The sequence below is a fragment of the Phlebotomus papatasi genome, chromosome 2, assembly GCF_024763615.1.
Source record: "Phlebotomus papatasi isolate M1 chromosome 2, Ppap_2.1, whole genome shotgun sequence".
Taxonomy (NCBI): domain Eukaryota; kingdom Metazoa; phylum Arthropoda; class Insecta; order Diptera; family Psychodidae; genus Phlebotomus; species Phlebotomus papatasi.
The window spans coordinates 54,162,556-54,187,456 of NC_077223.1; the positions used below are offsets into that span (position 1 = coordinate 54,162,556).

At 33.9% G+C, this 24,901-nt stretch overlaps 2 protein-coding genes across 2 annotated transcripts in view; one reads left to right on the plus strand and one right to left on the minus strand.

Moving 5' to 3' along the window:
• Positions 1 to 24,901, minus strand: part of LOC129801718 (rhodanese domain-containing protein CG4456) — an 887,636-nt gene that overhangs the window by 600,049 nt on the left and 262,686 nt on the right. The window lies entirely within an intron of this gene.
• LOC129801666 (uncharacterized) lies at positions 4,464 to 24,344 on the plus strand. The gene is made up of 13 exons (XM_055846930.1): positions 4,464 to 4,518; positions 4,678 to 4,853; positions 4,912 to 4,999; positions 8,218 to 8,473; positions 12,955 to 13,321; positions 14,090 to 15,501; positions 15,560 to 15,864; positions 15,918 to 16,126; positions 16,197 to 16,327; positions 16,392 to 16,573; positions 19,235 to 19,753; positions 19,813 to 20,055; positions 20,114 to 24,344. Exons 2-13 carry the CDS (start codon positions 4,752 to 4,754, stop codon positions 20,692 to 20,694), a joined length of 4,395 nt encoding a protein of 1,464 aa, XP_055702905.1. The 5' UTR covers positions 4,464 to 4,518; positions 4,678 to 4,751; the 3' UTR covers positions 20,695 to 24,344.

The following is a 24,901-nucleotide window of genomic DNA, read 5'->3' on the forward strand; positions in this document are numbered from 1 at the left end:
TACCTAACATATATCTCTGCGATATCGATATATCGTGTATTTCCACTGTAAATTGAAATATTTTTCGAGTCAAATAAATTTAACCAGTGAACTATACACAGAAATATTTATAATAATGATATAGGAAATAAATAATTTTATTTATGAAATTGAAGAAGAAGAGAAAAATTACTCCCTCTAAAATATTTGAACTTTGCAATAGAATACGCTTAAAAGAAAATCTAAAATTGCTGTGATTTGTTTTATACACTTGAGATAATCTTTATAGTTTAAAAACTACAATAATTTAATTATTAGGTTGCTACTAATAATATTATGAAACTATACACTGAGAGAAATCCGAAAAAGTTAAAATAACATTTCTGAAATGTTAATTTTACCCTGTAGTATTGATCCGAAATCGGTGTAAATATTCCCTTTTTAGGTGTATTAGGGGTTAAAGGTACTCTTTTTCATGTTAATTTTACCCTTAATAAGGTGTAAAATTAACATTAAAAAATGTTGATATATTTTTACACCTAAAACGTGTTAAATTAATGAGGAAAAAATGTTAATCGCACCCTCTTTTTTTCTCAGTGTACAAATTAATTACTAAAAATTAACAGTCAAACGTTAAATTTAGGCATTAATTAAAAAAAAAATAATGAAATTATCATACAAGTTTTCGTAATAAGAAATCGATCCACAATCATCTTTCGATATTATTTACAAGAATTAGATAATTTTTTGTGAAGATTTAATAATTTTATTTACCAATATTTAAAATTAAACTTATTCATTTAAAATTTACACTTAACTTAAATTTAAAATCGACACTTGTTTATTTTCTACTTTATCATTATTACTGCTAACAATAAACATTAGCTTCATATTTAGGACAAAATCACATTGGCAGTAAAATGCTCACCGTATTTCGTTAATTTACGCATTTTCATTGCAATTCTTATGCAAATTTTCCATTACCATATTACCTTATCTCATACTCGGTGGCACTAGGTGAAAACAATTCAAGAAAATTAAAGAAAGAAATTGAAAATTCCATAAAATAAACAGTGAGCAAAAAAAAACTGTAAGAGAAATTAATCGTACAGTTTTGTTTGCTCACCGTTTCTTGCGTTTCTTGCATTTTCGTTTTATTTCTTCAATTTTCTTATATTATTTTCACCTAGTGCCACCGAGTATGAGATAAGGTAATACAGTAATGGAAAATTTGCGTAAGAATTGCAATGAGAATGCCTAAATTAACGGAATACGGTGAGCATTTTATTGTCAATGTGATTCTGCCCTTAATTTTTTATAATTCTCTATGGAGAGCGTATATCTCTGCGGATGGTGTGATGTTTAAACTCTTTGAAAAGGTCTTGGAACATTTGAACTTGGAATGTCTGACAAGTTTGTAATGGTTTACAATCGGTTACGAACCGGTAATAAACCGATAAGTAATTTTAGTCCGAAAACCAATTATTAAGCTATTTTGGGCGATCTCTTGAATGATTTATAAAACGATTCAAATCGAATGTGAACCAGTAAACTCGCTAAAGTACTTTAAGTTGAGATATAGGATCTAAGCCACGAGTTCGAGCATTTTATAAAGAATGAAACGTTAATCCATCTATTTTTAATGCATTTTTCAAGATAATATTGGACTAACATGTGGAAAAGATTCTTTTAAAGTTTTTAAGAATCACTTTTATTTGTTTTTTTCGGTCGATAAGTTTCTTTTGTTATCTTTCCCGCCAATTCAACAAAATTGTTAAAACAAAAAATTAAGAAAATGCGCTTCAAAGTTTTCAATATTCGCCTGAAGCTCACATAAGGCAAGAGCACCACGGATCGGAATGTTAAGAGACATGCTCCATATTTAGTTGAAAATATAAGCCCCAAAAACATTTTTTGGTAGTTTTGTTTTTGCTAATTAGTCTATTGACTATCCATTTAACTATATCTGTGCATTTCATTTTTAAATATTTACAATAAAGTAATAAAAAAATATGTTATTGCTACTATGTGTTCTGTACCTCGAATCGTCAGGAATTTAATCAGATGTCTCACTAAAAATTGGTTTTATAAATTAAATCTGAATTATTGCAGTGCATTGTAATGTGAGTTAAATGATAAAAAGTAGCTAATAAATTTTAAAAAATTGTAAATTTGGAGCAACGATACGGTATTAACCTGACGATCCGAGGAACACTGCCGATCGCTGGTGCACTTCCCTTATCTGCTCGACGTTCCTTTGCTTCCACATCTCTGTATCATTGTAAATAAATGCTTCGGATTAGCTTCTGAAATGTTTGTGGTATTTCTATAATTTATCTATCGTTTTAAATAATTTAAAAAATCAATTTTTTACATCTAATTCAGAAAACCCCCTTCATTCAGCGTACAAAATATTAAGATTGCATAAATTGCAATTTTTGCATGTCCTTTGCCAAAACCCGTAAACAAATTTGTGAAAAAATAGTATAAAATTACGATGAAAAAAATGCTTAGGGGGAAGTGGGGTACCTTTGAAAGTGGGGCACTTTTGAAATTGGTATTTTTCTTCTATATTTAAGTGGAACTGAGCCATATCAAAATATTATTTAGCTTCTCAATCTGTTTGTGCAGCTAAATTATATCACGATAGGCCTCAATTTTATTTAAAAATAGGTGAAAAATTCCAATTTCAAAGGTACCCCACTTTCAAAGGTGCCCCACTTCCCCCTATAGTTTTGAAAAACTTTGCATTGATTTCGTTGAAACTGCAAAAGAAAAGAATCGCCGATTTTCTTAAATTTTACTCTAAAAGTTTTGACGGACTCACAGAACATTTGTCCCCAGGTTCTGTTATGGTCTCTACACACTAGAAGCAATTTTCCTCAAAAGTTCCTTTTCTAAAAAATATTTACATTTCTGCCTACAATGATAAGGGAAATTTTCTTTAAAAAAACCAAAAAAAAAACATTTTTACAAAAATTGCTATAAGTGTTTAGAAGCCTTTATATGCCATTAATTTTTGCATTGCTTTTCTTTCAATTCTTTAATTAACAATATCTGCATCAATAAGAAGGAAAAAACATTTTTAAAATACTTAAACCTGTAATGTAGTGAAACCTGTAATACTTTCGTAAATTATAAAAACACTATAATTGTGTTGCAAAAAAAAAGATCTATCTTAAGTAAATCAAATGGAATTGAATTTTGATGGTATTTAAATCAATTTAAATCAACTTAAATTACAAAAAATATTCTTTGTGATAAAAATAACACAAAGCCTTTTATTAAAGGTACAGTAGACTCTCTCAAATTCAGGCATATGGGACCGAAATGTCAGCTGAATTAGAGAGAAATTCGGGCAACATGCTTTTTGAAATGCAACGATTTTTTATTCATCTGCATACACATATTGAGTTTACACACTTATTTATATCGTAAATTGCATGAAAATCCCTTAATAATGCAAAATCACATCAAAACTGAGACAAACCATGCCAAATTTGAGCATATTTCAGATTCATTTGATCAGAGGTGTGCAAGAAACCGTTGACAACAAACTTTTTTCAAAAACCGAATTAACGTCAAATGAAACATGTACGTCAATGGTCAAAACGCTACTAGTGCAGACAATTTCCTTCAAAAATGCAATTTTTGACAAAAATTGCTCCCAATGTGTAGAGGCCTTAATGCAATATCCAAATAAATTTCTATTTAAGTTCTCCAATAGCCTGTGCATTATTCTACTATATAATTTGTAGTAATGATGTAAAGCAATTTAGCATATTGAATTTCAAAGTAAGTCCCTTTATACTTTAATATAATTTATATATTATACGCACATAATGGCTTCAAATGAAATAGCTTTTAGTTTTAATTAAATTACGATATTCTGTGAAAATATGAACAAAGAGAAGAACTCTTCAATCACTTCAATCACAGTGAATTCTTACCCCAAATTTTAATAAACGAATACTGAAGATTTTATGTGACAATGAAGGGAGAAATGTTGAGCCCATCTCCAACAAAATATACTTCCTGAAAACCGTATTGTAAATTTTAGGGTGATTTTTCTCATTATCGGGATCTAAGTTCGTGCGAGAGACGGGGAAGTCACCCAAAAATGATGCCATAAATAGACACGAGCCAAAATTGCGTCCATGCAGCTCCTGTTGCTGCCACGAGGTAAGTGTCTTGGGGCAGAAAAAAGTGGGGGAGACCCCATATCGATCCCGGTCTCTAATCCTGTTTTGATTGGGAGCTCGTTTCTATTTATATAACGTTAAAATACAGAAGCATCCACTCCTTCGGACGTTGCACAGGCGCCAGAATGTCTCTCCTTTCGGCTGGATGCTGGTGGTCCTGCTTCATTTCACTGCATGGAGGATTCTGTCTCTGTCGCATTAGGATATGTAGGGGAGGCTGTGCGAGAGTTCAGCCTCAATGGAGGAACACGAGATCTCAGTCTCAGCACATAACTCGTCCCTGCTTTAATGGCCACCTGTTACGTTCGCGTGTGAACTGAGAAAAAAAGTTCTTCAGGTGAATTCTTTGCACTTTCTAAAGCCCATTCATCCCCATAGATTTGTTATAGGTGATTTTCCCATTTGCTTGCTCAAAAAAGGGCTTTCCTGAAGCCCTGGAGCCCTATAATTCAGTTAAGTGAAAGTGTTTGTGCTAATTTTGGGATTTCCTTAGTAGCTCGTTTGAGCGTGGGGTTTTAGCAGGGGTCTTGCAGAAACAAGAATTTACCCAGACTGGAGCCCAGACGGAAGATGTCAGCGATATGCTTCGTATGCAACTTGCCCATCATGAGCCACCAGGTGGGCCTGGTGTGGCAGGGTGGCAATGGCTGGGATGACTTTATGCGGGAGCAGGTGAGTGAACCACAACCTCCGCACACCGCCACCCACTCATACTCCCACCACTTCACAGCTGGAAGAGTCCACAGTGCGCCAGAGATTGGGCGGACGGCGCGATTCAGCAGCTCAAATCTCATCACCAAATACACCACCAATTGCCAGTAAGTTTGCCATATATAGACCCCAACCCTTAGCATCTCATCCCATCCCTTTTCCAAATGCGACTCTCCGTTTAGAATGTCACTTTGAGTGGTGACGTCGTCGTATAGGAAAAGCGGGAAAAATTCACCCCCTCACAAGGATACCAACCATCCTTTGATATTTCCGACCCAGAAACCACAACGCCTCTCGCTTCCGGCCAATCCTCTTATTTTTAGCCCCTGACCATGAATACTCTCTTTGAAAAAAAAACTTGTCTGTGGGGTGGAAACGTGCCATATTCAAATGATTAAAATCCCTGGGAGTTCTAGAAAGTTTTACAATTTGTAGAAAAGAACTTTTTGGTAGCGACAGCAAAATCATTAAAATTCCCAAAACTTTTCCATTCAAATGCAACCAAATAGAGAACTTTTCGTTTAAGATAAGCGGTTATACGATGGAACCTAGGAAGTGGGATTAAATTGATTGGCAGATGTGGTACAGATTGATTTTAGCTAAGTTTATTTACAATCTCAGCTATTGTGATCTGATGTGAAAATCCAACTCATAGAATCAGACTCAAATTTTGCAGAAACACATTTGGGCACTCATAAACCACGAATATGATATAAGATATATATGATTAATATTAAAAATCGATTTTTACGACGACGGCCTGTTCGTTTGTACATTTCTCAATTATAACCGCTTCTAAAAGGAGGACGATGAGAGATTGCAACAGTGCTTTAATGGATATTTTCGTCCACATGAAAATATCCAATGGCAAAAAAACAAACGAGCAGAAAAAATTCAAAATGGGCAGTAAAAAAATTAAAAATGAACAGTAAAATATCTAAGTATATGGTCAGTAAAAAACTTAAATTTATACAAAAATGCGCCTAATTTATATATTTAACATTTAAAATTGTTGTAGATAGAATGAAAAGCCCTTTATTTTCCCTTTGCCAAAATTTGGACGATAATATCACTTGTTTTAAATTTTTTTTGTTACTGCTCAATTTCAACTTTTTACTGCTCATTTGTGCAATGCCATATAAAATCAATTTCCTTGTCATCATTCTTGATTAATTTGAAACACCCCCATACTTTATATATTTCAATAACTAATGTCATGGACCGATTTTAAGTTTTGTACTAATTATCGCTTTGCTAGCTATATACTTTTCGATTTATGAAAACTTGACCCCCTCCAAGTCCTCTAATCTGTAAGTTAATGAATCATAAGTACAGTTCCAAATACTCTACCTACATAGTATGCTGCATATGAAAGCTATGCGTCCTCCATCACAAAAATTCATTAACAGATTTTATATTAAACTTGTGAAGTACTTTTCCATTCACTTTTCTTATTCCGGAGATTGGTCATCAACGATAAGAAGACTGTGGCCGTAAAGCAACAACTTACTCAGAATTGTCTCTTTTGGTGTGGACAACAAAAAGTTGATTCTCTAAAAATGTCTTGGAAAAAAAGTAAATCAAATAAATCGTCTCTTCAATGATACGATTTTCCCCAGAATGCTCGTAAAATGAGCGCTGAACGTAGACTTCAATAACTTCGAAATTTGAACTTAAAATACTTTCAGCCTTATGCGTACGAAAACGAAACGAGAAGAAAACATTGAACTTCCAGAACCGATTTTCGAATGTTTCTTCTGTTGGGGAAATTTCGGCTATGACCGTTCTGTTTATGTTGCACGTCACCACCTTACAAACATTGATAACGAAAGATTATCTTAACTGATTGATTCTGAAAATTAGAGCTAAGGAATCAAATCGTGCCTATTTAATCAATTTTGTAAATCAAGAGCGGTCTTACAGACGCAATTTTGTAAATCAACACAATCAAATTTTCATACATTTCGGATTGCCAGCACTTTAAGTTTGTCCTATAAATCTTATCTGCCATAAGCGTATCTGGAGTTATCACTGGGTCATTATTTATAGATTGATTTAATTTAAAAGTCATTTGCTCAATTTCTTTTAAAACCAGAAGTGTTTAAACATTTTACAATACAAGAGCATTTATTCTATATAAATATATAGTCACAACAAAACCTTCTTAAAGCAAGTAAATTGAATTACTCAAAGTCAATAAATAAATTCTATCAACGTAATCTGGTTAGATCTTATTTAATTTAAAGTTGTCATGAACAAAATTTATTTATGGGTTGACTAAAACTGAACTAACTAAACTAAAAATAACCGTACATTAAAAATCTAACAAACTATACAAAGAGAGTGTATACAGTTGATGAAATGGTACAGTAAGTGAAATGTGTGTTTACCAAAAACCATTTAGCTCTTAACGTTTTTGGCTAAACTAAAAATAAAGCAAACTAAAAACTTTGACTAAAAGCAATAAAGCTTTCAGAACTTTTAACAACAACACTCAATGTAGTTAAATTCATGAATGAGCTTCGGTACCTTTCATCAGGAAATATATAGAAAATCTCCCTCTTAATATTCCATCTCCTTAATCCTTAACTTTATTAAAATATAATACAAAAGGTACCATATATACCTTTATAGCAGAAAACCTCTACTACTGACTTAATTCAGTGGAAAATTGCTTTCAGTTCCTTTATCTCTCAGTTTGAGTTCTGAAGAGATTCAATATGCTTCGGATATTCAAGGACTCTCTATGTCTATTAGATGTCGGATAGCCCACCCACTTTTTCTAATCACTAAGGAAAATAAATCTCTATTAATACCATCCTCCTGAGATACTCTATTACAGGCATTATAGGCAAATCACATTGATTTTTCTTTAAACAAATCATCCAACGTCCCATAAATAGATCCATTGAGAAAGTGTTGGAGCTATTTGTAAATTAATTTTGCACTGTGGGCACTAAGTATTGATTAAACATATCCCTCCTGCGGGATGTATCCAGAAAAGTTCGTCTGGATTTCAGGGAATTCCTCTTATATTTAGAAAAAAATCTTTTTGATGATGGGGAATAGGCGGGAAAATATGAAGACATGTCCGTGGGAAAAGTGGTCGCCACGTAAGCTCTCACTTTCACTTTAGCCTAACTCTGGGCGTATTGTGTGGTATTCAAAAGGAACCGTTGGCACTCTTGGCCACAACTTGAAGCACGGAAGAGTGAAAGAGATGTCCTTTTCTCTCAGCATTTCCTCACATTTTTTTCCTTTTTACTCAAACTCTCCCCCTCACCCACTCAAAGATTTCCTCTCATTGTTTGTCGTGTGTGCGTAGGTGTTCCGCGCCGTCGTCGCTCCTCCATTGCCCAACTGACGGATATCCTGAGGGAGTGGAGTGGCACCAGCTGCAAAAAGAACGTAAAGAATACACTAAATCGTCGGGAGACGCTAGCTGATTTGGCCAGGAGTTTCCCCTGGAACCGCACCAGCAGCATCGATACACAGGGCGTTCAGGCTTCATCATCAGGTGGTTACAAAAGACGCGAATCAAGCGCTGAGGTTGGCGGCGGAAGTAGAAGTAGTCGCTCAAGGTGAGTCCCAAACAATTGATCCAATACAAATGGAAGCTGAATGACTTTTTCATGTGCTCGTATCAAAAGGGAAGATGAAACATATGTTATTCCAATACTTAGTAAAATTTAGAAGAAAAAGTAAAATTCTTTTACAAAGTTTGTGAAGTAATTGGAAGTAATCATTAAATTTAATTAAACGGTATTCGGAGTGATAAATTGCAATGCTTATTGTTGCATTATCAAAAATTTATTATTTCAAATTTATCTGAGAGGTAAATCTTTATATAAATCTTTAAGCTTTAAAAGGTTTTTAATTTTAAAGTGTCAAGTAACCTAAAACCCTTATGTTGAAGTAAAACAAACTTTACAGTAATTATTTAAATTTTATTGAATTTTAGAGTGGTCGTAATGACCTTTTATATCTTTCAATTTAGGTGAGATTGTTAATATGATGCTTCTTTACTTTAATCTCGGAATTGGTTTAATTTTGATATGCTAAATATTTAACTCAAATCTTTACGCCTTCTTTAACTCAGAAGGAGTCATTTATAAATTTAAATAGAAAATTTTGATTAAAAATGTAATTGGAATGCAAAAAATCTTCGTTTTAAAACTTTGAAAAACAAAATTTGGACGTTTTTTTCCAAATTGCATAGATTAATACATAAAAAATCATTTATCCAATATTTTTTGAATATAATTTTCAATTTTTAAAAATGCATATAATAATAAATTATTTATATTTTGCTGTAATTTATTCACTAATCTAAATTTACAAAAAAAAAAAAACAAATTTAAATATCTTCTATATCATACATCTACAAAGAGTCACGGAGAGTCACGTGGACTATAAACGTTTTTAATCCCAAGGAGCATTTATCGCCATAAATGAGTAGAGATGTCTGATATCCATACGAAAATGATGGAGAAGACTTTACAAATTTCTTCTATATAACCGTATAAAAGAGGTCCATATTCGGGTGAATGGGGAATTTTTATAGCCGAAATATAAGAATTTTTTATTTTAGAGTTAATCGAGTCATCGTGTAAGGTAAAATGTATTGTTTATGACTAACTAAAATATAATCACTCTGTCATACCAATATTATAACTATCGACTGAAGAACTGTCATTTCTTGTCCATTTTTCTTTAAGACTTGCTCAAATATTTTCCTCAAATGAATAAATATTTATCCTCAACGATTCAGTCACATTTTCTGTGCCTGTGCACTTTCATCGCGTATGAAAGTTTAATTCAATAATTGTTTTCCGTTAGAGGCTAAAATATTAGTGAACAAAATTTCATTTCCAACTAGAAATTCTTAAGGGAAAACTGAGAAATTAAATAAAACAAAATTGAATAAATTTATTGCTTTTTACATTACATCATTTAAAAAACTTATGGTTCTCAAATTTTTACTGCGTGTATTGATAAAATACAGCCCTTTTAACAATAATTTGGACATATTGCACTGCAATGTTTTGTGTATCATTTTTCCATTAATTTGAGTTTGGCGTCGCCAATTTTCTGTATTTTTCCACGCCATAATCTTCTTTTTGTTTTGATAAAATAAAATCAAGATATTGTAACCCGAATAAGTAAGAAAAGCAAAAAATAAAACACATTTATATATTTTAGTGATTACATTTACAAGATGTCGTATATCATATTTACATTTTGTAGACTTCTTACGTCAATAATATCACTATACAGGAAAAATGTCAAAACAATGAAAAATTATGCTCTTGATAAACTTTTTCTGCATTCTGGGCACTCATTCTGCAATTTAGTTTCATAACAAATGATCTGGAAGCTGTCCTAATGCTTGCACTTGCGGTACACTGCAATTAAAGGAAAAAAATATTAGCTCTCACAAACGAAGTGTTAATTCACTATTTTTCCATCATTTGCACTTACTTTGTAAAATTTAATGCCTTTTTTAATTTTAATTTTTAATGCAGATACTCGATTTTCTGCATACGCTGGTGCATTTCAGGACTCTAATTAATGTGAGACATCACTTTTTTCACAAATTTTCTTTGGAATATGAATATCTGCTTAGTAAACAAAGTAGAATTTGACAATCTGGCAGCGTCATACAAAAAGAAGACAAGTTGTATATAACTTGTGTCTTTTATGGAACAATTGTAACTAAAATATATCAGAACATGATGTTCATACAATTTCACGACATTATGTGAACATAATGGCATGAATATGTAAGATAAATATACTTTAGAAATATTTGACATAGTTTTATACATTTTCACTCAAAAATAGATTATTACTATGACTTGTTTATAGATCAAAAATGTTTGGTCGTAATTTTAAGGGAAAATAACAATATTTTAACTGGAATTTATCAAACAAAATCTATTATATGTATAAATAGAAAATAACTGATTTTTTCTATACAATTTTTAGTCAAGTTATTATACTGGCATTCAACGCACATAATTTTCAGATAATATACATCCATTGCGTTCATACATTATATTTTTAAGAAATAGCTCGATTACGTTGAAAATATGTCGGTTACATTTGAGACATACAATATTTGGATATCAAATGCCCCTTGGATATTAAACCGAAATTTATTTTAGGTCATTGCTCTTATTGTAGGGGAGTCATTGTTCTTTATTATATGGTCAATTAAAATTAATAACTATGAATTTTAGTATTTAATAAGAGAAGACTACAATATTAACCAAGTAAACAGTAAACTACAATCAACAATATAATTTTGAGTAAAGACTAAAAGATTCCATAATTAAAAACTTGACCACGCCTTCCAAAAAGCCTGAATAAGGAAAAACAAAAATATTATCACAGTTAAAGAATCATTGTTTTTTTTAATTGATAACCTGTGTAATACTTCTAAACAATTATTAATTAGACTTTTTAGGCCAGAGCAATTCACAAAAAAACCTTATTAGTTTTCTAAGGAGCGTGGTAAATGGTAAAATTAGTTTTTCTCATTAGACTGAATGTCCAAGAAATTTCAAAGTTCACCGATGAATATTGATTGTTATTTTAGAATGAGACGAGCTTGAGCGAACTACAGAAGTATTATGGTAAAAATTAGTTTTTCTTTTTAATTATATTCTTGGGGAAGGCGTGGTTTATTTATTAAGGGAAATATACTTTAAATCCCATAAAATATAGTTTCAGACCTTAATGACCAGCGCACAATAATTTTTGTTTGTAAACATGTTTTCAAAATTTCCCATGAGAATGAGCAAGATGACTAGATCTAGATCTCACTCACTCTCATAGAAATGTCAAAAACATGTTTACTAAACAAAAGTTATTGTGCGTTGGGCATAATTCTAATTTTTTAAGTTTGTCGTTTGAGTGCCCTCGTTGAATGCTAAAAAAAAAGCTGTATTATAATGGCAATGACTATATGTAAGTCCTATTATTTTCTTTTTGCTGACCACTTTCTTCAGGACTTTAAAAATGCTTTGGGTATTCACACTGATCAAACTAATACATTTTCATCACTCTCTAATAAATAGAAAAACGTTTCTAATCATAAAAGTTAGTACCGCCAATTTTTGCTTTTTAACGATTTATTGCCTAAAAACTATTTTATTTATCTGATTTTTTACCAGAATTATTTCATGTAGCATATAAATTATGTTTATTATTATTATTATCTTTATTGTCAACGGGACGTCATCCATATAAATTATGTTTGATGATGATTTAAAATCACGGATTATGACCTATGTTTGGATTTATTCAATTGTAACTTCACACGACGTTTCGGAGATGTTTGTCTCCTTCTTCAGGTGTACAAATTTTGTATAAGAACAATTTAAAAACATTAAATAGTAAAGATTTTTTCACATTACATTTATATTAGCACTTACATGGAGATAATTGGGATAAATCGGGTCACAGGGGATTTAAATTGTTCTTATACAAAATTTGTAGACCTGAAGAAGGAGACAAACATCTCCGAAACGTCGTGTGAAGTTACAATTGAATAAATCCAAACATAGGTCATAATCCGTGTTTTTAAATCATCATCAAATATAACTAACTGACCGTACCATTCCAATATAAATTATGTTTTATTCCCATAATCACTATTGGACTATCAGACCTGAAAGTTGGAAAAATGATATCAAACAACTCAATTAGACTTTTCCATGGAGTACAAAGAATTTCAAAATTCCTGTGCGATACAAAGAATTCCTTTAGAGTGCACCAAACACACAAAAAAAAACTTCCGAAATGCTCGCGCAGAGTCAAAGAGTGGGTAGACGGGGAAGGTCGATGTGGGTGGGTGGCATAGGGTGACCGATGCGTGGGATGGAAAAATGGAAAGCACTCAGCGAGTCGATGGCACAATACGCGCCACTTGTTGGTCGCCTGACTGCCGAGCCATGAATGAAGAGGAAAGGATAGTGGGTGGATGGCTTTGGCATATGGCGCCCTAGTGTACAAGGTGTTAGTAAAAAGATTGACCTATTTTGTGTATCGTCTACAGGCAGGACTCTCGTCAGTACTCCCACACATCCGACTTGGTAAGGCTCTGGAACAAGCGAGATAGTCAGGTAGAACGTGAACGCGATGTGACTGAGGTACGTGATTCACGGCGTGGATCCGGGGACAGTGTTCGCAGCTTCCGACACGTGCAGGCACCCACGAAATCTCTGGCCAGCATGAGACGCAAGCGGGAGTCCGGCGTGGGCTTCGAGGTGAGCACCAGCATGGCAGCGGCGTCAGAGCCTGAAGCCTCCACGTCGAGCACACTCGTGGATAGTTCATGTCAGGCTCTGCCGCCGCCAGTCGTCTCCGTCACCAGTTCAATCACGCCGCCCGCCACCAGCCCCACAACTCTCAAGTCACTCAAGGTGAGTGCCTCGCTCCCGCACGTTTGAGAGTTGCAAGTGCATTGAAGTTTTAGTGCTGGGATAGATTAGAAAGTGTGGCTATCGGCTAGCGATGACCTATATATATTTTTCTATTTTCTAACTATATAGTATTTTTATTAGATTCTTGTATATAATATCCTAAAATTGTTTATTTAAACAAAATATAAAGGACCTATACTAAAAGGAACAATGAATTTTGGTAATAACCAAACTGAGTTAAAATTGTAGAGAAATTTGTTTGTAAAAGTTTGTAGAACAATGTATTATATTAGACATTTAAAGCACTCTGTAATACATATTTTACCATTACTTACTCAAAATGAAATTGAAACTTTCTTGAAATTCGCTTAGATTATTTAGTACAAAATTATCTTACCTTTTATTTTTGCTACGTATTAAAACCTTCAAAATTCCATCTTCTAAATCAATTTTGCATGTTTTTTTATGTTTGGAAAAATCCCTAGAAAAATACTTTAAAATATTTTATGATGATAAATCTTCGTTAAAATAACTAATTTAACTACTTCTACATTATCAAAAAAAAAAAAAAACAATTTTGTTGTCATCTAAGGGCGGTGGAGCGTGGCCTTACGTAAAGTTCAGACACAACAATTTAACAAACTTTTACAAACATTAAAACTAACACCATATCACTGTACATAAAATACTCAGATACTATTCATCTGTAAAAATTCATTTTCATTTGATATTTTCAAAATCTTGAAAAATTAACTAAAAACTGTCTAGGTTCGTCGAGACTCACAAACTCAATGTGGACGCGTATACAGACGTGAATCAAAGTCTAGTCCTGACATGGTTCCCAAGATGCAACGTCTACAGCGTCAAGCTACCACATACGACGAGCCTCCAGGTACTAGTCGTCGTGATTCTCAGCCTACGCTAGCGACAGAAGGTGAGGAACGCCGTGCACGTAGGGACAGTCTCAGTCCTGACTCAGTGACTGCGGCCCAGCGTGGCAGGCGGGACTCGCGTTCACATCTGTCTCCGGATCGGAGCCGAGATCATGATAGCGAGGTACACAGGCGTTGCCGAGAGAAGATCAGGCGTCAGTCTTCATCAACAGCCAGGATGTCCAGGTCACCGGATTCCAGCAGTTGCTGCTCTTCACGAGATCCCAGTCCCAGCCAGTGTCCCCCATCGTATGTTGTTGCTTCAGAACCGAGTGTCAGACCAGCAATTCGACGACAGTCCACAACTGAGGAGATCTTAATTGCTAGGGGTTTCAGAAGACAGAGCACAACTGACGAGATGATCCGTTGCCGGAACTTTAGAAGACAGAGCTCTCAGAGCGACGATGTCTGCAGATACCGTGGGAGGCGTGACTCCAGTGTCCAGATCATAGATGGGACAATAGGAACTATGACTGTGGAGACTACCAGCACAGTCTTTGACAGCAGCACTCAAACCGATCCATCGCCACAATACGAAAACAATCACTACCACGAGGAGTGTCTCAGGTGCAACTCTTGCGGAGTTAACTTGACCGGTCCTAATCAGAAACGTGCTCGTCGCTTCAAGAATCACATTCTCTGCGATCTGCATTTTGCTGACGTTGCTTTAATGGAGTGTTCAGACTTTATGCAACAGCTCAGGAGTTTTAAACCTCAATCCTTGGGATGTGCAGTGGCTCGACGTAAGAGCTCAACTACACTCATCTTCCCACTGCCTCCTCAAGCATGCTCAGATGAATTCTGTGAGGAATATCCCCATAATTTAATCCCAACCCCTGGCTATTGGATCGAATGTTCAAGACAGAAAATTTCAACAGCTGGTCAGGGATGGAATGACAGTGGCTCGGAAAATGACAATGATTCAGAAACACGAGACAGATGTACAGATTTATGTGAAGATGATGAAGAAGATTCAGAAAATGGGACTAAGAAGAAAACGACAATAGAAGAGCAGTGGGAGCAGCAGCAAGGTTTCGAACTGACATCAGTAGAGCAAGAGACTTACGAAAAACATTTCTACGGAACAGAGCATTGGAATTATTTTACTAATGATGAGGATCTTGGACCAGTTATCCTTTCAATTAAACAGGAAACTTTAAATGGACGAGATCAGTTCCGTATCCTAGTTAGGGCTATTTCTTACACAGTTCATGGACTCATTCCAGCTTCATGTGTTTTTGCAGATAGGTTGGTCCTTTAGTAATCTTAGGCTTGTCTCTGATTTTAAAACTTGTTTAATTTTCAGATATAACCGTGAGGAAGTAGTGAGGTCTTTGGGCAAAGAAGTTAATCTAAATCCACCCTTAACTTTAGGGCAACTTCAGGATACTCCTGAGGAACTCCTAAAGCTCGATCAAGTTTTTATAAAGTCAGAACTAAAAGTTGGAGTTATTTATATCAAAGAGAACCAATATACTGAAGAAGAAATCCTTGAGAATAATGAAAACTCTCCCCTTTTTGATGAATTTCTGCAACTCCTAGGAGATAAGGTTCGCCTCAAAGGTTTCGACAAGTACAAAGGTGGTCTGGACACCGTTCACGACCTTACAGGTTAGTCTTACATTTAAATTTGGGAATCTTTGCCAATCCCACTTTTTGCATAGGGCTTTACTCGGTTCATACCAATTGGAGAGGCATTGAGATTATGTTCCATGTGTCTACAATGCTTCCATACGAGAGGCACGATGTTCAGAAGCTTCAAAGAAAAAGACATATCGGAAATGATATCGTTTGCGTTGTCTTCCTGGAAGCAGACAACACTCTATTCTCACCAGCTTGCATCAAGTCTCATTTTCTGCATACATTTATATTGGTAAAAAAAATGCATTGAAAACAAAACTGTAAGATATCGAAAATTAAGATTGTATGTGATTTTTGTTTAGGTTCGTGTTTCAGCAAGGATCAAAAGAAAACCCACTAGATATGAAGTATCTGTAGTAACCAGAGACGAAGTTGGAGCCTACAAGCCCTATTTATGGGAGCAATCTGTCTTTATGAAAGATCAAATGTTCAGGTAAATTCAAAGTTGAGATTTAGGGTAGAAGTACCACTAGTATTTAATTTTTCTTTTCCATAAGGGAATGGATCTTGACGAAGATTGTAAATGGAGAACGTGCTTCGTATTCAGCACCAAAATTTGCACGAATGCAGGAGAGAACACGGTCCCAAATGCTGGAGGATATTGTGGCAAATCTCGCCAATCATGCAGAAACCGGCCAAATACCCAAACCCTACCGTCGTGGCTCGTGGAGACCGATCGGTGAGGAATTATGCAAAGTAACTTGCTGTGTGCAATTCAATGTTCACCATAGTATGTACTGCATATTTAACTATTCTCTCTGCTTTCCACCTTCTCTCTCTTTCTCCATCCCATTTCTATTCGCACTCTCTTCACCCTTGAGTTATCCTCATTGAGCATTTTCTTCTTTTCTCTGCTAACTCATCACAAATCTTTTCAAACCATCTTTTTTCAAACTGGATGCCCTTTTGTGCTTATCATCACTAAAATCTCTATCGCATTATGGCCTTACTCATTGAACACAATTATTTGTCTTTATCATCAACAAAAGCTTCAAAAAAAGAATTCGACTTCCTGGTGAGACAAAATAGTTTTAAAAAAATCTAGAAATACTGTTTAAGAAAATCTACATAATGTTATTATAAATTAAAGTTTTCGGCAATATTTGAGAATGTGAAAAAACAATATAGGTCTTTATTAAGAATTCCTCTAAATCTGACAAATTACTAAATACTCTTTACAAAACCTTTACAAAAAACAAATAGGCAACTAAATTGGAGTCTTACTGCATATCGTTACTTTAACAATGATATACGAATATTTAAATATACGCCCTTTAATTTGATTTAGGTAGGAACGTAAGATCACTATATATCAATAAACTACACCCCTTCAAGCTTTATGCCTCAAACAGACTCAGGCTGATCCTTCTGAATATTTAGCCCGCAAATTTTGGTGATAGTGGATCAGCTTAAACTATCATACACTATTAGCACTATTATGTGCAGTTTCTTTCGGTGTTCGTCAAAGGATTGTCTTCTTCTCAAGACCAAAAAGACTGAATTGTCTCCAAAGCTTTCGACCCTCGATATGGGCTGTCCTCAGTGGGTCAATTAAAATCTTTTAAATGATTTGGAATCTATATTGATGGGGAAACCGGAAATCGTCGGGAAATGGAATCTCTCAAGGAAAACTCATCAACTTTTCTCATTTTTTTTTCTCAAAGCTTTCGGCTCAGGCTCCGAGCCTTCATCAGTGACTGGAGCAAAAGAGAGAGCCATTCTTTATTCATACTTTTCATAAATATTTTTTCCAACTTACTCAAGTCTAATATTACTCTCCTGAGATTCGTTCAAGACATTTAACGTCAAATTATGGGTACAGGGCATATGGACAAAGTGGGGGCACGTTTTTACAATTCTACAAAGCTTTTTCACTATTTCGGCAACAATTTTACAATTAATAGAAATGTTAGAGGCTTCTGGGATCTCTTCTTTGTTCGCACTAAACTCTTTGGCAGTCCAGAAGTTGAGGAACGGTTTCTGATTTTAATTTTGTCTGTTGGCTATTTTTGAATTTGTTTCTCGTTTTTCTGGTGTCTGTTTTAAAATTTGGAATCGCTCTCCGTCCTCTTAACACTACATTATAGCCACTAAAAACTTAATTGCTTCTTGAACATGGAATATTTTTGGATACTTTTAAAAAAATAAATTTTACTTGATCTTCCTTATTTTGCTGCTTTCTTTTTAATGGATTTGTTCCAACTACTGCAAGAAAAAGAAACTTACTGCGATAAGAAAAATCAAATAAATTAAAAAGTATAAAAAAAATCCTATTTTCAAGAAGAAATTAAGTTTTGTGTAGTGTTAAGAGGACGAAAAGCGATTCAAAATCATTTAAAAGATTTTAATGGACCCATCGAAAAAGACCCATACCGCGGGTCGAAAGCTTTGAAGAAAAAACAGTCTTTTTTGTTTTGAGAAGAAGCCAATCCTCTGATGAACATCACAAGAGACTGAAGATAATACACATCTACGACGGTATTCGAAGATATCATACACTGAAAATTTAAGATCAGGGATTAGACGTTTTAAGCGTATATGTTTTAATCTGATCCATTACCGCAAAATTTTATGAACTAAATATTTTCAAGCATCAGCCTGATTCTATTTGGACTTTTAGAATTAATATACAAATGCATTATTATTATTTTTATGTGGGATTGTTGAACCCATGCCTCGTTGAATCAACTTCACGTATAGTTTATTGGTTGCATTTTGAAACACTTAAACTAGAAAAAATCTTGGTGATCTAAAGCGGATTCGAACTTGAGACGCTTACATTTAAGGGCAAATACTATAGGGGGAAGTGGGGCACCTTTGAATGTGGGGCAGCTCTGAAATTGGCATTTTCATCTATATTTAAATAAAATTGAGCCTTATTATGATATAATTTAGCTGCACAAATAGATTGAGAAGCTAAATTACATTATGATATGGCTCAGTTCCATTTTAAAAATAGGAGAAAAACCTCAATTTCGAAGCTGCCCCACATTCAAAGGTGAACCACTTCCTCCTACCATGCTATAATGATTGAAAAAGAAAACACTTTCACTATTTTTTATGTGTGTCAAAAGTTCAATCTTTAATAAAATTTTATAAATCTTCACATCAATACCATAAGGAAATTCTTTATTTTAATACTAATTTTGATCAAAGAGCAATAAAATTAAAATATTGCATTGAATGACTAACAATGCTAAAAATTTCAGAAGATACTGAAGAGAAGAAAATGCCTCAGCTATAGCCTCGAAAAAGAAGAAAGAAGCAGTCGAGAAAAGAACCATGTCAAAGGCCATTTATCCGACTATTTGCAATTTTTCCTTTTCTACTTCCTTTTCAGGGCACATGCGTCCATCATCACCCCTCCTGGATTCAGTTCGTGATCAGTTTGAAGACCACGATCAATTAGCCCAGGACTTCCAGCGTGCTTTCTTAAATGCCGAGCCACAGGTACAGAATCCTCAGCTTTTCGATGTAGCTTTTCTTGTGGGTCAATCCAAACAAAAGGTGAAGTTGATTGGGGTTCGGGCGATCCTTGGTGTGCGCAGTAGGGTATTCCAAGAGATGCTGTATGGAATACAGACCGGCTTTGGGTCACCCCAGGTGCCAGTAGCTGAGATCTTAGCAAGACCCGTGCCAGCTCTAGTATCACCACAGAACCAGAAGAAGAGCTCAAACTTCCTCCAAGTGCCGGATATGGAAGCACCACGACCAAAGAGTGTACCCTCATCGCCCATGGTTAAGAGGGCTTTTTCTCGACTGGGCACCATCACAGGTTGGGGCAGATCCATCAAAAAGCAAAATTCACAATTAAATGCTGATGATAAAAAGAAATGGGCCTCCATTCAAGACTTTTCAAGTAAGTGCTTTAAAATTTCCTTACAAAAAAGACAGCAGTAATTTTTTAATATTCTTTAGATGGAAAAGACGGTGGAAAAGAAAAGAATCCGTCGCAGTTCTTGGTTCCAGGACTCTCCGTTTGTGCTGATGTCCAGAAAGTGGATCGTGCGAAGCTGGCACAAACTGAATTTAACATTATTGAGTTTGATTCGGAAACTTTCAGGGTTCTGCTCAATTATCTCCATACAGGGAGCTGCCCTTTGACCTGCGTCTCAATCCCAGGACTTATCTGTGCAGCTGAGCATTATGATTTGCCTGAATGTGAGTTAATATTAAAGCTATAGAAGAGTATTCGTTCTTTTAACCTGATTCTTTGCAGTGCTCCAAGCGTGCTTCCATCACGCTAAACAGTTCCTGCGCATTGAGTATGTCTGCTCGATGCTGATTAACCTAGAGAGCTACTACTGGCGCTATACATCGGCCTCTGAGCTCGTCAACATGATCCTGGCCTTTGTGGAAACCAAAGCACACCAGCTGTTCAAACTCGAAGAATTCCTCAACCTCAGCGAGAGTATTGTACAGATGATTATGGCCAGATCTCTGGAAATTCAGGAGATCAGAAAGTTCGAGGCAATGCTAGCATGGGCGAGGCACAAAGTCAAAACCAAAGCTGTTACAACTACCAACAATCGTGGCAATAGCCGCTCAGAATTCCGTACAATAATGGATCGTCTCACGAGGGATCTCAAGTTACACAGAATCTCACCACAGGATCTCATAAAGATCGTTCTGCCATCGAAGGCAATCAAAAATGAGAGGATTCTGGAAACCCTCATGTACCAGGCCAATTCGGGCATTTATCGAATTCAGGATAGCTACCTGGAAGAGTGCCAACAGCGACTCAAGAATCAAGACTCGCGCTATAGCGAGTGGAGCGAGAGTTTTGACTATGGTCTCTAAGGCCTCTATTCCTCAATCCCTTCTTCCTTCCTTTGGATAAATAATTTTTTTCAAGAGGCAAAGCATTAATCTAGAATAATTTTAAGATATTCCTTAGTGGTTCAACTTTGCAAGCAGTTTTTGTAAATTTTGAGCTGGAATATTAAAAAAAAACAAAAGATGTGATTATTTTGTGAAAAAAAAATATTTGCCCTATAAATTTCTCAATACAATTGCTTTAAAGTTTAAAAATTTCGTTCAATTAAATTTTTTTTCTTGTGTTTGGATGCACTTCATATGTCTAAAGCTAAAGTGTAATCACAACCAATCTTAACCGGTAAACAGTTTAAAATTTAATTCTTTTTTATTAAAAATACAATATTTTTTAACAAAAACAAAAAATATTTCTTATGATTTAATATCCGCATATGAAATCAGTTAGGAAGTTTTGTAAATTCCAAAGAAAAATTAAAGAAATCCAATCTTAAATAGGTGGAGTAATAGATCCTGTATACAAAGCCGATTTTTGAACTTTGTTTTTTATAAATCGGAAAAATAAATGAGGGTCATTTCTGATTTCAACTTTCTAAACTAAATTCAAAACACATTCAAAAAAAATGTCAGAAAAACTTTAAAAAATAAATCTCAATATCACAAAAAGACTTTTGTACATGTCACATAGGACAGCAAAAACCCGAAGTCGATATCTATTATCGTTTCGAGACCTAGACGAGTAGATAAAAAATACATAAATATCATTACTTCTAATTTGTGTAAAAAATATAGAATTCGTAATTTGAAGCAAAATTTTGCCAACTTTGTTAGATAATTCCTCAATTGATTGGTTTTTCTTTATTCATAAAATTAAAACTATCAAATTAAAAGTAAAATTATAATTTTATATATCAAAAATGTTAAAAGTTTATTGAGTTTACCTTTAATAAATTTAGAGATTGAAGTAGCAGATTGGGCAGTATTTTTGTAAAAATGATCAATGAAAAATAAATTATGTTAGTGTGTAAATAACATGAAAATCATAAAATGTAAAAACTTTAAAATTGTGAAATATTCTTGGCAAATTAAGAAGTTATATGAGCCAACTTCGCATTTTCATTCTAATTTAAAAAGGATTTATGATATCCGTTTTGTTCTTTACTGATTAAAATCGAATTTGATAGTAACCAGACAAATAATCATTATTGTGTTGGGATTTGGGATTATGCCCAACACACAATAACTTTTGTTTGTAAATATGTTTTCTAAACTGCTTAAAAGAGTGAGCGAGATGACTTTTCATTATCAGAAGAATGATTAAAAGAAAAAAAACTTTTAAACAAATAATTTAAGAAAGAATTCACCAACTTTTACAAAATTTATTATTTTAACAAATTTAAACGGTAACATAATAAGAAATTAATGAACTGAACCATAAGTAAAATGGTAATACCATAAACAATATGGTAAAAAATGGTTTACCCGGTTTAGGGTAAAGTGATATAATTTGGAATTAGTGTTACAAGTTGAATAATTCGCCGGTAGAAGTTGGACATGGCTTTTTTCTTGATAAATACAGTACAAAATTTGTTTTTAAGCACAAGGAACCAAATTATAAAACTAAAGCATTAAAAATATACAAATAAAAATGAAGTACTAAATTTATCAAGACAAAAAACCCTGTCCAAATTGTACCATTGTCCAACTTGTACCACTGTCCAACTTGTACCACTTTACCCTACATGAAAATAAATGTAAAAATAATTTTATTCAAAAGTTATAAAATTTACACTTTGTGTTAAGAATTTTGTTTTAAGTAGTATAAAAAACACTGCCAAATTCCAAATCTGTGAAAAGTTTTAAATTTAAATTGCAACCATTTTTGATAACTCAAACTAAAATACTTTCAAACATAATAAAGATATGTATTTATTATGAATTTATTTACGCTTAACACTTTGGCAAATAATTTAGTAAAAGCTACTGCCACAAATCATACAATATTTAATAAAGAATCAATTTAAATTTAAATCAGTTTCTTCAGAAATTCTGTTGACGTCCATTAAATACAATACTAAATCAATTATAAAAATTATTTGCCAGTGTTAAGTAAATTATAGTAAATTTTCTTCCAAATAATTCATCATATAAAAGGATTATGCTTTGCCTCCCATTTTTCTTTATCAGCGAATTTTCCCGTCCACTTTCCTTCCACACACGATCGAAGAGACAAAGACGATTTTCAACACTTCTTTTCTAAATATCGACTTTTTTCAAATTTGATCGTGTGCCGGGAAAATTCATTGTTGTTTGTTGTTAAATAGTAAAAAAAAAAACATGTAGCACGTGGAAGAGCACAAAAAAAGAGAAATAAATATACACATATGGTTTTCTTTGCAGAAGTAGAATTATTCTCTCGAACGCTTAAGATTGTCTGCAAAAAATTGGTGTAAATCAGAAATATATGTGCTCATTGTACTCATGAAAAACAGAGAACCACTCTCACCCAGAATATTTCCTCATTGTTGGACGTTTAGATGATTGTGAAAATATACAAAAAGAAAAAAATATACATGTTGAGCCTCACAGAAGACATTAAAAAAAACAAGGAAAATATATATCTTTTTCATGTTGTGTTAACCACAGAAGGTGATTTTTTGATGTTGAAAAAAAACTTTCATCTCTGTTGAATGTGTTGTACAAGAGTTCAGCCAAAGGTATCTCTGTAATTGATGGAGCAAATGAAATAAACAATAAAAAATAAATTCATTTGGTAATTTTTTTTCGGTCGTAAAAGACGACTGAGGATTACTTAGGATTTGAAATCGAACTCGGCTTTCTCGGATTACGAACTTCAGGCTTAAGACTTAAGCGGTATACAGACTAGAGATTTAGCGTTTAGCCAAGTTCCCTGCGGTCTCAAAACCTTAAATAGTGAGCAATTTTATTACTTTCTGAAAATTAACAAATCATTTAACTTTAATAATCCAATTATAAGTTAAATTTTTGCAAAAAATCGTGATTGATATGAAATTACAACAGTTAAGCCATATGGCAAGCCTTAGGTCTGAAGCCGTATTAGGGTGATAGAATTATTTGTGGCCTGTCTTTACTTATGGCATTATCGCAATTTTTGTCAGAGAATTATTCCGAAAACCAAACAAAATGTGATGTGTTAGCATAAGATATCAAATATTTTTATTTTTGGCGTTTTTCGAAATTATTTTGTGAAATTGCATTGTTTTATGCGAGGAGACCATAAAGCGGTCTTCAGATTAGAGGTTTAGCCCAGTTCCCGAAGATTTCAAAATCCTAAATAGCAACCAATTTTATTGCCTTTTCTGAATTTAATAGGTCATTTGTCCTTAACAATCCAATTCTTTCCAAAAAATCTTGATTGTTGAACAATTAGAGCAGTTAAGCCATATGGCTAAGTCTCAGGCCTCAAACCCGTATAAGTAAAGACAAAGGTCACAAGTAATGCCGCCACCGTAGCCATATATAGCTTTAGTTCTATAAATTCTTATTAGTGGAGATTTTTAGAAAAATTTAACCGAATATTGGATAATTAAGGACAAATATAACTTAGGGTAAGTGTGCCAAATTCCGGCCAGCTTGCAATTTCGGCCACCTTTTTTGTTCCTCGAATTTCCATGAACTTTTAGATTTTACGTACTCTAGAGATTATACAATGCAAAGCAATAACAAAAAATGTAGCTTCGACAAGCTAGATGACATGAAAAAGATATTGGAAGAATTCCCGAAGGGCAAGAAACTATGAGAATAATGGTGGCCGAAAATGGACACCAAAGCTATGTCTAAATTTTTATTTATTTTAAAATGTATTAAGAATGATTTTAGAGTAAATAAAGACGGTAAACTCTTTACAAAGTTCCAAGCAATACTCTTTCAGAAGAAAGAATAAAAAAAAATCAATTTGCATTTAAAATATTACATTTCAAACTTAAGACTTTGACGCTTGCATGCAACTATGCCGAAATTTGGCACACTTACCCTAATAGATTCTGGAACAGGAATAAAATTAGTACTATTTAGGATTTTGAGACATTTGGGAACTGGACTAAACCTCTAGTTAGTCAGTGTTCTGAAGATTGCTCATTCTTGCTTTAAATCCGTGCCCTTAATTACAAGGTCAAAAGTGGTCAATATTTTTTTTATTACTTAAATCGATAGATAAACTATCTAAGAACCATGCTGTAAGAAGCCAATTAGA

Coding starts and splice junctions, on each gene's coding strand:
- LOC129801666 (XM_055846930.1), top strand. CDS start 4,752: ATGTCAGCGATATGCTTCGTATGCAACTTGCCCATCATGAGCCACCAG. Junction 8,474..12,954: donor AGTAGAAGTAGTCGCTCAAG/GTGAGTCCCAAA, acceptor TATCGTCTACAG/GCAGGACTCTCGTCAGTACT. Junction 15,865..15,917: donor CACCGTTCACGACCTTACAG/GTTAGTCTTACA, acceptor CTTTTTGCATAG/GGCTTTACTCGGTTCATACC.